Source organism: Bacillus rossius, chromosome 2 (assembly GCF_032445375.1).
Source record: "Bacillus rossius redtenbacheri isolate Brsri chromosome 2, Brsri_v3, whole genome shotgun sequence".
NCBI lineage: Eukaryota > Metazoa > Arthropoda > Insecta > Phasmatodea > Bacillidae > Bacillus > Bacillus rossius.
Window position 1 is genome coordinate 91,089,529 of NC_086331.1, and position 13,855 is coordinate 91,103,383.

Consider the following 13,855-nt stretch of genomic DNA (forward strand, 5'->3'; position numbering starts at 1 on the left):
CCATTCAAAAAATTTGTCACAGTGTAGATAAAATTTGCAGCTTTCTTTCAGATTTACTTTATGAATGGAACTTGGCAACATAAGTAATAGTAGTTGTGAGGGATGGTGGAACAGTTATCCCCAAGGCACTGGATGATTCCATGTTTGTACTAGTACCATGTGATGCTCATCTTCTACATGTTGTTTTGAGAAAATCATTTGTGGATAATCATATCATAAAGAACAGTTAGTGCCCAAATGCAAAAAGATTGTCTCTAGTCTCAAGCATTCCTAAACGAATAAAAAAATACTGAAGCAGTGCCAACAACAGCTTGAAATCCCCCAATACAGAATAATAAAGGCTGTAGCCACACACCATAACAATACACTGTACATAATAAAAGCAACTTTCTGAGCAGAAAAATATCATCATGGCCAGTAGTAGACACTATAGCTGCTGAACTAACTGCAGATGAGTGGAGGAAACTGGAGCAAGTGATTGAGATAATGGAGATATTCGACATTGCGGCTTTGCAGCTGAGCAACCAAACATCTTCACTCTCGTAGGTTAAGTCCAGCCAGTGACACGTTGTTGTGAAGCTAATAGTAATCATGCCACTGGTTTTATTTGGTTGTTATTAATGTTGATAATTAACTAGGCAACAACTCTATTATTTTTTTGGGTGAAGCCATTAATTTGTATAATACAGGACCATTTGGAAGTTCCTATCTGCAAAGGCAGGGCTTAAAGAATGATTTACTGGCTTGGCTGAAACAAGAATTTGGCTTCATCCATACATGTAACATAATAATAAACGTCACTTTGTTAGATCCCTGTTTTAATATGAAACCTTTTCTCAATGGAAAATATGAAGAAGTTTTAAATTCAGTGACTATTTGTGAAATGAAGATGCTCAATCAAACTAGTCAAATCCCTCAAAAAGAACACACAAGATGCTTCAGCATCATCTTTTACATATAATGTTCAAACAGGCAGTAGTCAGTGGATTTAGACCAGATACAAACAATTGCTTCCTCCTAACAGCTAAGGACCTAAGTTATCTTTTAGTGCTGAATACAAAATTAAGCTTTAGCTTCGTGAACCAACTTTGAATTCAGATACTACTCTGAAGGCCAATACTGGCATGAATGAGCTCAAGAGACTCAAACAATGTGCGCTAAAGTACCTCTGTACATCTTCAATCAACGTCAAGTGAGTGTACTTTGAGCACTGCTAGTGCCACTTGCAATGTTAAGAGGAAAAAAATTAGTGTCAAAAAGTTGATTATTTTGTGAAAAGAATTCAGTGTAGACAATAGGGCTGTCTGCTGGACAGTTGTTTATTGTAATTCTTTAAACGTGCACCTTCATTTCTTTGTATTTTCTGCCATCACTTTTTTATACCTACGGTTTAAAAGAAGTTTCTAGGGAAAATTCTTGTGGTAGTTACTAGATTAATATAAATTAAATGTTACCTATTGTGTTCTCTTATTTATTTATAATTACTTTTCACTTACATATATATATATATATATATAGTAGGCGAGTTTAGTTTTATGCAGCTTGAGAATTTTCCTGAAACATTGAAATTGCTTTGATAGACCTAGGCCTAGTAAAAGACTATGAAGAAAAGTAAGTCTTTGTTATCCCATAGTAAAAACAGTGAGGGCAGTCCAATTCAAACATTTTTCCATTTTCAGTGTTCTGAACCATAAATTCTTGAATAAATGCTTTCTTTTGTAACCAAAGAAAGAAATAGTATCATTATTTTAAACACTACATAAAAAGTGTTATATTAAGTAATTTTACTTTTAAAGTAAGAACTGAACCGAAAACCACGAAAAAACAGAAACAACCCATCACTAAAATCACACCAAATAAACTATAAGATTCACGTTATCAAACCACTTCACAACAACTTAACCTCCTAATCTAACTAGGAAATACGTTCTTGGAACGATTCTTGTAATGGGAAAGATTGATTGAAAAAACTTTGCTACTACTTGAAGAGTACATATTTGGTCTGTGTTTTTTTCATGACTAGCATTGATTACTGTTACTAAGTGCCTGGGAAATTGATAAAGAAAAAAATAGCATATTACAAAAAAATATCAGTATTCTACAGTATGGATTGATTGGGTGGCAAATAAAAAGAACTGGGTTGATCAGTCCCAATTACTTCTTGAACCCCTCGTATCGATCAACTTATAAAATGTTTCCCTTTACCAAAATGTAAACAAACTATGAAAATCTCAAAAATGTCCAATTAAAAAAATTATTTCATTGCTTTAATGGCATTCCACTTATAAAGCTCAATAAAAACCTCAAAAATCGAGAAGATCTGAAAACATCAAAAATAAATTAAGTTACTTTATTAATGAAAATGATCATTATTGTAAAAAATATCTCTCTGAATCATCTGTTGGACAGCCTAACTCCTGAATTAACCGAAGGTAGGGTCGTTCATTTGAATTCCTTTTGGGACGCTAGTCAACCTCGGCTAACAATAAAAAAATATATAAACAATCTAATAATTTTTTGCATGTCAAAAAATTTGTTTACTTAATTGTGTATTAAAATGTACCTAAAACTATAGTATACAATACCCACTGCAATTAAAAAAATTAACAAAATAAAAATTATTCTTGACCCTCATTCTATGGCCACTGCCACAAAGTCACGGGGAGGAGAGTAAAACGTCACCCATGCCGATGCCACCGAATTTTCCAAGTGGGAGTATATGAAACACTCCATGCGGCCAGCAACACACTGTTTACCTTCGGCGCACCGTCATTCCATTGCCCTACTTCCCCCTTCCCAACAATAACCTGTTGACGGGCAGAACGACCTTGAACTTGCACATTCCAGGTCCTTGAAACAAGGGAATGCACTGTTCCTCCCACACAGCACATGTCTGTTTCCATTAAATGTCTGTTTATGATACTGAATTCCCGTGTAACGTAACTCACTTTCCTCATACGTTTCATGCATACCTTGACTGACATTTACATTAGAAATAACTATATTTTCACTGCCTACCTTGACAGATACCTGACTCGCAATTTCAGAATATTTTACATCACTTTCCAGCTTAATTACTTCTACAATCGTTTCTTGGCAAAGAATTGTTCCTTTACTATAGGTTCCAGTTTCTGTATCTTGTGTCTGGCTTTCAAATGTTAAAGACCTACTGTCTATCTTTTCCATTTTTTGCATAATTTTACTTTAATTCTACATGTGAAAAAAAATTTGATCAGTTCGATCTTGAAATTATCTAATTTGTTTTCTACTGTATTAATTAATCCCTGTCTCATTTGCGCTATTTCTTGCCTAAGTTCCTGTTTACTTTCATATAATTTTTGTGTGGTATGTTCAATTTTATGTATGAGGTTATGTTGACTCTGTACCATGACTTGTCATTTTGTGTAATTTCTTGTTTTGTCTGATTATGTTTTCTATATCTTGCATCATTCCCATAAATTTTTCAATCATTAAGTGATTCGAAAGATTCAGACCCTCCTACTCCCCCCCTCCCCCCAATAATAAACACAAATTGACTATTGTTTGACTCAGGAAGTTGCAGGTTTCCAGATGTTTCCTGGGGACATAGAAAATCCTGTCTCCCCATTAATGGTATGTTCATGTTCGGTTGTGTTTCAAAGTTATCTGGATCTTCTGTGAAACCCATAAAATTCTCACTTTCAGTACTAGTGCTCATTTTGAAACTAAAAACTTCGCAATTTACTAATAACTTACATATACCTAACAAAAAAAGAAATTAGTTTGACCCTCACAAATAAGTTTAGGAAAAATTAATACTAAGTATGTCCTTATATGAATTGCTATTTTCGGTGATCAGTCCCTTGTTGTCACTCGGCGCGAAGATCTTGAAGTTCTGCATTGGGTATTGACTGTAGTTAAAAAGACCCGTGATGAGACATTCACGTACCTGGAAACTGGATACAACTGGATCTCGATGATCTCACCAACACTATTCCTTGATATGTAGAAAACTCGTATATACGTGATAAAAGTTTGAACAGGCCGCCTACTTATTGAATTAGGCCAGAAACAGCACTCCTAGCAATGTTGCAATATTTGTCTGACAGTTGAATTTTCATAATTTCTTGAATCTGACCAAAATAGCTTGATCTTAGGGTGTGTAGAAGTCCGTACCGGCCACACTTTGGCCGCCAATTGTTACATCCCAGGATGGCCTGGCTAAGCAACCCAGAATAGTAACAAGACACTTTAACCACTTGAAAAGTTTATGTTATATACAATGATTTTGAATTTTGGGTTTAAGTTTGTCTAGTTGCCAATATCAAAGATAAATTATTCCCTTAGGATAAAAAGTTTATTATGAGTTGCATTTAAAAATGAAAGAGTTCAAGGCAGTCTTTTATTATTATTCCTAGAAGAAAAAAAACCAGTAGATCATAGCTTACAAAACAGGTCCAGACGATGTATCACATATTCACTGTAGCACGTCTCTCAATTAACCAAAAAAATTCAAGTCCTTTTGTTTTACTGTGGAACAAAGGTACCAATAAACTCACGGAAAATATCCCAGGAGAGCGACAACAGTCACCCGGGCTGATGCTGATGCCTGTGCTAAAATTTTAAGTTAACAGTCCAAAAATTAATAAAAAAAAGTTACGTTTCGGCCTGGGCCGACCAGCACATGTGAAGTTAGCTTCCTAACACTACTTCACTGTTTACGGCGAGCTGCCGACGATGCGGCCGCACGTAGTGACAATCGAGCGACAACTAAACAAACAACGAAATTGTCTACCGTTACAAAGGTGACAACAAGGGGATAAAATCCTAGTGTCTACTGACCATTCACAACACAGATCCAAAAAAATGACCATATAAGGAGAAATACTGGAAAAATATTTTTCTCTGAAAGTCTGGAAATACACATCACAAGACTTCAAGGCTAGCTGTGATTGGCTGGTGAGGCAGCACCCAGCAAAAGTTCTGGTTCATTGTTGCGCAGTCGTGCACTGATGTGTTGGGTTTTCCCAATAATCTGAGGAGTGAAAAATAACTTGCTGGCAACAGAGTATCTTCCTTTCTTTTGAAACCTTCTAGAATGTTCTAGAATGTTACAGTCTTACTAACCAGAATATGCTCTCAAATTTGACAAAAAGTAATTAATACAGATGTTAATTGTTCTTGCTCAAAGGGAAAGCATGCATGTTGTAAGGAACCATCCAAGCATTTACCTGGGTGATTTCGGGAATCCATGTAAAACCTAAACCATGATGTCGAGCTGAACTCTGGAATGCAAGTCCAGCATCTTACCACTGTGCCACCTCGCTATACGGGTTTTAGAGGCATCCTCTGGGGCCCTAGAGCGAGACAGCTCCCATCAATTGCTAGTTTTATAACCCCCCCCCCCCCCCCCTCATAATCCCTCTCGTTATTTTTGTGTCTTTGCGTAAAAAAATAGTTCCCCCACAGCTGGCACCCCGATTCTTCGCCAGACTCTGCTACTACCCTGCATATTTCAGCCCAACTAGCAAGCCAGCAGATATCAACATTCATCCTGACAAGGTACTGCATACTGCCAAGAAGAGGTAAAAAAGTATAAAACAAAATTAATGGAATAAAAATCTCTATTTTTCATGTTCTCTTACCAATCCTTTTATTGGTTTGATATTTTAAAATGTTTTATTTACCTTCAATTCCTTCTGGTTCTCTTGGTTCAAGGCCAGATTTCCTGTTGCTTTAATTGCAGCAAGCCTTACACTGATATTAGGATGAGTAAGCATGTTCTGGAGCCTGTACAGACATCCAGCTTCACGTAATATATCCTAGAATAAAAACAATGTAACTTTAAAATACACCAAAGTTTTAGGAAAAAAAAAGAACTTTACCCATTATTAAAATCATATGTTCAATCTTAAAAGCAAAACACATACCAATAAGAGATATAGTTTCATACCTTTCGGAATAAAGGTTCAATCTTACAGGCCACATCGGTTATTTTATTTTCCTATCATTACTATTAAATAGCTATTATTGTAAGTTTATTACTACACCCTTTGCATTTGTTGTTTGGTCGTAAATTTATTAAACATTATTTTCAAATTGTAATATCTAATACAAGTCATACGAGTGACTTTTTACTGCTATAAAATAACACTTAGTAAATATCTGGTAACAAAATTTGTTACAAAACATAACATGCACAAGAGCTACCATGATAAACTGGTCTTTGAATAATTGTTTTGACCAGAAAATGAAATAACCAACATGAAATGTGAGACCAAGTTATATAAAAAAAAAAGAGGAAAGTTGAGCGGAGTTGTAGGATAGAGGTCATAAAATTGATTGATGTAAAGAAACAAGTTATAAAGCATTTTAAAATATACATAGCTACTGTAACATTCCAATACCAGCAGCTTAGTCCACAGTTGGGTGATCAATAGTTTCCATTTTGAGTTTCTTCTCATTTATTTATTTATAGATATTTATGTACTTCAGCGCAGTCCAAAAGCCTTATGTTCGCAATGCTTACAGTGGAGCTTTGTTATCACTGTCCAAATGTTTGACTGGGGAAAGATTAGAAAGCATTTATTGAATTAGCAATGAAATATATAAGGTGGCCACATGATTAGCAAAACCAAAGTCCAGGTTTTTTCCAAGATATTTTAAGGTTCTCCAAGAAATTTCATAACATATGAAAACCACACCCTCGAGTTAGATCTGAACTGTAAAGTTTTTAGACTTTTTAAAGAACTCTAATATTTTTGTAACTTAAATGGCAAACCTTTTTTGAATTTTAATTTATTTATTTAAATTAATGAGTGTACTAGGTCTTGTGAGCCTATTACGGGAAAGTTGGGTGGTTAAGTTACACAACAATTTAATTTAGCTTTTATTTATACTTAGTTTTAAACTTTTTTTTAAAAAAGCTTTTAAGGTATTTATTACTAAGCTATGTTTGAGTTTAATAATGGCTACATATTAATTTAAGTTAAAAAAGATGTGTGTGAAGAGTCCATGTGCAACAGAAAAAAGTGTGTGAAGAGTCCACGTGCAACAGAAGTGAAACTCCTAGCTTATTAGTTACAAATAGAGATAAATTATTAATATTTTTTAATAGAACAAGAGATAATAATTGAGAATAGTAAGGATGTGGGTATGATTGCAAATGAAATAACTCTTTTCCATATTTATAAATAAATTGTAGATTCTTTGAATAAAAAAAATTTACCAAATTTTTTTTCTCGTACATTTAAAATAAACTTTGATTTTAAATAATTCTTAAACTTGAAGCTTGTCGATAATTACGTAATTTATGCAGTTTAACTACGTGTGTAGTCTGAGGTAGGTATCTGACATGTGAAATGACAACACGGCATACGAATAGGACCTAGCTCAATGCTACTTTGTTGAGCCACAGTCACCCACTGCTACACTCCGATCGAGAAATGAGAAATATTCAAGCCTCTTAGTTGAACTTAACATATTTACACACTCGTGGGCTCGTAAATATAATACAGTGTGTGATTTAGTTAATCAAATAAGAATTAGTGACAAATAATTACCCATGTCAAACTAAAGCGTGAAAAGCATTACACCAGCAGAAATAATTAGTTACTCAGCTAAAACAATACTTACATAATACTGTTTAACAACACAGATATACACAAGTAATTAAATTAATAATACATACATGAAAGAACAATATTTTCTTTCGAATATGGCCCGTGGCATGATGCACAACAATAAGCTCAAACACTATTGTGTTGCCCTCTGCCCAAATACTCTCTAAAGTCAGGGTGGCATCAGGTTCAGGCGGGTCACTACCGCCGCGGCCCACCTATCCCTGCAGCATGGCAGGGTTCAACCTGAGCAGCACGCCACCACGTGGAGCCCGCTCAACGCTGCTCCCGCTATCACAAACTGTGCCAACGGCCACGGAGTGGGGATAGCGCGTCGTCCAACCCCGAGAACAACCGCATACATGAAAGTGCGCAAGTGCACAAGTATGCTACATCATTTCTATCTTTCCCTGCCATCTCCTCCATCTGTTCCCCCACCACGTACCTAAATATTCCCCTCCTCTCCCAGTTCCCCCACACCAAACATAGCTATTTGCCCTCATGCGATTGGAATATTCGTAATGCTCGAAAATTGTTACCACTCAGCAAAGAAGTTTTACTTCAAAACAAACTGATTGAAAGACTTTTTTTGTGGCGCGATGGAAAAATACTTAAACACTCGCTAGAGGCAGGGTAGGAGGAGAATTTGTGATGTCAGAAGCGAATCAGCTGGTGCATTGGGGAGTTGACTGTGAATGATGGATGTGCGAAGGTCGCAGCAGCAGTGTATAAACTGTGGTACGTGAAGCACGGAATATTAGTCTTTTGCAATAAAATGGATAACGATGGGTGTGCGGTACATCGTGACTACAAGAGTATACGCTCATGATTCACGTATACCTACTGAGTGTGCACTCAAGTGCACTTTTTGGCCAAACAGGTGTGCTAGGACGGGCATGCCTGTTTTCTGCAAAGTATGCCAAGATCAAGTAAGTCACCACGTCCCTAGACTTAATGGCCCCTGCATGCTAAGTTTTTCATCCAATGTTACCTTCACCCTGTTTTAGAGTCAGTATGTGACGTCATGGCACCAACGACTTCGAGAACTCACTAAAGCGAAAGCGACAGCAAGAAATTTATTAATCCTGAACTATAAAAAACTACTTGCTTTTGATTTGTTTCAAGCACTGGAGCAGTGTTTGAGACTATTTGATACTGGCTCAAGCTCTGAAAGATGAAATGTGCTAGAAAAAAAAAAAAAAAAAAGTTTTTTTTTTAAAAACCAAACAACCTGATTTTTTTGGTTTAAACCAAGTTTTTTTATTACATTCTTTATTTTGGTTATCAGCATATTCAAATAAAAGCCATACAACATCCTGCTTTCTGCCACTCATGTTGAACCAGTAAAGTTATATCACAGAACTGAAGTTCAGCAAATCTGCACATCTGACTGAGACTTAACCACAGAAAGGGTATTTCCCCGCAGGAGGATTCTCCATAGAATGGGTGTTTCCTAGAGAAAAGGGGATTTACAGTATAGTCAGGGATTTCCCACAAAATAGGAATTTTTTTAAAATAATTTATATATTTCCTCTTTTTTTAAACTTTGACTACAATTTACTAATTAATTTAATTTTAGAGGAGTATTTAGCTGTGTATAGTTTACAACTTATTCAGATAATTTCAATGATAAGATCTTGATTAGTACATATCATTATTTGTTCCCGTAAATCACAAGAAACATTTCTGAGCAAATTATTTTTATTAGAGTGGAATTAGATTTTTCATTAAAATTTATTAAGATATATTTAAAAATACCTTTAAAAAAACCATTAGATTTTTTTTATAAAAACCACTTGATTTAAACCATGGTTTAAATCAGCCAACCCTAAAAAAAAGACAATTTTATAATTATTTTTTGAGAACTATATTTATAAATGTCTTTTAATATTTCTTAAATTTTTATTTGTAGCCAAAGGTTATTATTAAGCACATTGTATTATCAATGTTTTAATCTTATGTCTTTTTAGAGTTCATATAGGAATATCCATGCTGTGTATAAATTTCTAAGTCAATTTTATTTTAGTCATGTAAATTATTTTAATGATCATTTCATTGTGGAGCCAGCACTGCTATAGTTAACTTTGTACACAATATTGGGAATTGTTAAAGGCTTTGAAATTAAATTTGAATGATTAAAATATTAAATTTGAGTGTTTAAAATCAATTATCGTTACTTGGATTCGCCTTCCTCTTTAACTTTGTTTAGTAAATTTTTTTGATTCTTTTTCTGAGACATCCATACTTGGGAACAATGTTTTGAGAATTACGTGTTAAGTTTTGAAGAGTTTGAATTTGAATAAATTTGTTTGAAAACACATATACACCCTCCTGGCTGGGTGTCTGGATTGTCTGTACTACCTCAGATGTTGAGTAATGACTGCAAATGTTACTAGTTAATAAAAATATACTTTACTTATCAAATGCTGTTGGTTGCATCAGAGCTAAAACCAAAGTAACCATTTAATATTAAATATATTCCAATAGACAGTATTCCTGTTAAAACTTGTAGCATTGCAGGACAGTGCCTTCCCCAATTTTTCTTTAAGTTTTTATGAATAATATGTTTTAACAGGAATACAGTATGTAAGTTGTTTAAATAATTTTCAGGCATAACCTAACTGTGGTACATGTAGTAAATCATTGAAACTTACAATGAATCTTTTCAAATAACTTCCATGATAATATTTTACCGTTTATAATTGTTTTCCATGATAATATTTATGTTTCCATATGTTTTATTAATGTACTCTCTCAATTAATTACCGTTTCTAATATTTGTGTATTGTTTAAGCCTATTTGCTTTATTATGAAACAGCCATATAACTGTAAATTTACCGAATTCTACCTAAATAATTACGTTTTTGTGTGTTTTAAAATGTTTTTTTTAAGCTATAGATATTTTGTTTATATGCGCAAATGCACTGTAACATATTTATCTTTTGTAATTTTGTCCATGGGATGATAAAATCATGTGAGCCAGTTGCGTGGCAGTTAGAGTGAGAAAGAAAGGCGTGCGTCGACACAGTGACGCCGAGGCGATAAAACGATAATGATGCATCCTGTGTAAGAGAGAGACAGAGCAACTAGCGTGAGAAAATATTCTGGGAGTCCCCGATTTTGATGTGAAATTGAAAAGAGACAAATCAAGGGAAGCCCCGAGTTATGTGTGTACAGGGTTTTTTCATGTGTTGTAATTTGCTCTGTGATTGGCTGGTGTTGGAGGGAGTGTTTGATACTGTGCTGTGATTGGCCGAAAGTTACGTCATGGTGCAATCCTTGGTCTCTCCTGAGACCAGTGTGTCATTTTGGTTCGTCAGTCATCTACTGAACAGCGACTGAGGAGGTGATTAGTTGAGTAGGTGGTTCACAACTTAAATATGAATATTTAACGAGTAAATTTCGCGGCTGTGGTCCGGGCATCACCGGTTTATAATCTACCTTATTTTGTTATTTGGACACAATTAGAATTTTTTGACTACAGTCGTCGGTAATCGCCCAAAACAGGACTTACCAAGGTTTGTCACTGTTTCTGAGGACATTGTCCTTCGGCATTGTACCGAAAGTTGAGTGCAACTGCGGGACTTAATTTCGAACTGTTTTATTAATTCAATTTTCGGCCAGTCAGTGTGTGATCCAAATTAATGAAGCTGATTCGTTGTGAGGAAAATACTGTTTCAACTTGTAAATGTTGTCGCAAGATGGTGGAAAATGTCTCGCGAATTCGTAAGGTATAAATAAATAATCAGTGAAAAACATTTTGTGTACGAGAGACATTACTGAAATGCAACATCGCCCATAACTAATATTCTGAGGGAAACATAACCTCACTTTTTCAGCATCCGAATATGCAAGTGTACCTTGTGAGTTACCCTTCGAAGACCAAAACGTAAAATATCTGAGCTAGTCCGGCGGTCTTTGGAGTGTAACAAACTATATTACTTCAGTGATAAAAATGTATTTCCTGAACATTGTAGCTCTTGTACGTTGTTTCAACTATGACAGTAGCAATGAACAGAAATTTTTTTACGAAAAGACAGCATGTGTATAAATAATAAGAAAACCATACGGGCACAATTAAAATTACATCAGCAGCTGCAAGGGATGAAAACAGTTTACACATTAAAATAATAATTACAATTCACAAAAAAGTGCTTTTGTTAGTTCAGCACTGTAAAAACATGTTCCTAGCTTTAAATTATTCATTGAGAACATTTTGTTAGGAATGTAAATTTATATTTCTTTATATAGATGTGTACATCTAGTTGGTTATGAATATGCCTCTTTGGTTGTTTCCACACAGAGATTATGTCTGTGTACTATCATGAAGTAAACTGTAATATTGTTGATCCATTTTTCTAAATAGCATCATTTCACATCCTAACACCTTTAAATAATATTAATCTGCACCTTATGAATTTTGAGTTGTAAAAGTACCTTCCTACTCGTCAATCATATTATTTTACTATTAAAAAAAAACACTTAATATTGGCTGTATAATAAATATTATCTAAAAACTAATTGTAATGGCAAAATTTTAACCATCAGATATATGTTATTTTCTTATGATAGCCTTTAATTCAGTGGTGACTTTCTCCCCCTCCGGCTAATCACTGACAACACATAGCATTATCAGATGTTGCATTCCTCACATCCGCTGTGGAGGTTCGCCAGTAAAACAGAGCTCAAAAATGGTATAAGTGATGCAGTGTGTTGGCTTGACATGGCATGTATATTTTCAACTAAGCTGTCAATAGTGCTCAAAAAACGGCATACAGCACTCAAAAATAGCATAAGTGACGCAGTTCATAGGTACGACAAGTAGTTTTTCAACTTGCTTGATAAACAAATAATTCCTGATGGCTTTGAAAAATTCACAGATTTCTCAGTTTTTAGGGCATAAAAATAATTCCTGGCTAATTCAAAGTTTACAAATTTTCCCGGTCGGGTGGCCACCTCAAATATAGCGAAGATTATTATAATTTAAACATGTTATTTTTTTTACAAAATAAGCAGTAATCAACTTGCCTTGATGACTCAGTGTCTCACTGGCTACAGGAATACCACCACATCGGCTCAGAATGAAGACGGAACCCACAACATTGTTCTGACCTTGATGGGCTAATATTTAAATTCTTACAAAGCATGAAATGTGATAGATCTTAACTTTTTTTTAACTTGACATTATTTACATCATTCAAGTTTGATAAATTAACTTTGAATTGTTATATGTTGGCCAAAAAAATTAAGAATTAAGAAATCCTACCTTCTTTTGAAATGAACTAGACATACATACATACATAGTTTCATTACTATGTGGCTGAAGCTATGATTACTTTCTATCAACAGTTTGTAGAATTTTGTATCTTAATTGCAAATCAACTGCATCCTATTGCCCATTTGTAAAATTATCTAAAAACAGTGTGTCTACTAATACCTGATGAACCAATTTTAAGGGCATTTCCAAGACCATTAAATATAATTCCTTTACATTAGCAAACACACACACATATACAGATACACAGACATATACACACACATACATAAAATTAAATCAAACACAACACAAATAGATATAATATTTGCAGGAATAAGCTAATCTTTTTGTACTTTTCAGAGATAACTTCCACGTTTTTAAGTGGACATGCTCCTACTATTTATATTACGTGTGCAATTAAAAAATGAAGTGAGGCATCAAAAAAAGTGTAAGTTAGCAAAAGACTACTGGAAATTAAGTTTTGTGACTTACAGCAACGATACTATTTCAGGACTTTAGAACCAGTCCTTCAGTTTCGTTACTTTTTCGACTTTCGTGATATTTTTGACCCATAGAAATCAGCCTGACAAATCTATTTTTTTACCCTCTGAATTAACATGTTTTTCTTCTAAAGTATGATCCAAATTTTTGGTACTTTTTTTACAAGGAACTTAAAACAAACTTAAAATTTTGAATGTTTATTTTTATAAAGAGTACAGTAAAACCATGTCTTTCAAGGGGAGCAAAGAAAAAAAAAATGCATCTAAGGAAAATGTTATAAGCAGGAAATATCAATTTAGTGCTTGTCAATGTTTGAACTTTTTACCAAATGTTAAAACCCTCGATGGGTACACTTGATGCTTGAATTTGCTTAACCAAGCCAACAATTTTTCAATTTTGTTGTACTTCCAGCTTCTATTTTATTTGTCTTTAAGGACACACTGTCACATTTATATAAAATTCTTTCACGATTCGTAACGAAGACATTTAGACTGGGAAT

At 34.4% G+C, this 13,855-nt stretch overlaps 1 protein-coding gene across 2 annotated transcripts in view; it reads right to left on the minus strand.

Moving 5' to 3' along the window:
- The window catches only part of LOC134529454 (uncharacterized), a 108,543-nt gene that overhangs the window by 16,302 nt on the left and 78,386 nt on the right, over positions 1-13,855 (minus strand). For both annotated transcript variants that reach the window (XM_063363569.1, XM_063363570.1), the window contains exon 5: positions 5,667-5,801. In XM_063363569.1, coding sequence (XP_063219639.1) covers positions 5,667-5,801 — 135 coding nt within the window. The remainder of the gene's footprint in view (positions 1-5,666; positions 5,802-13,855) is intronic.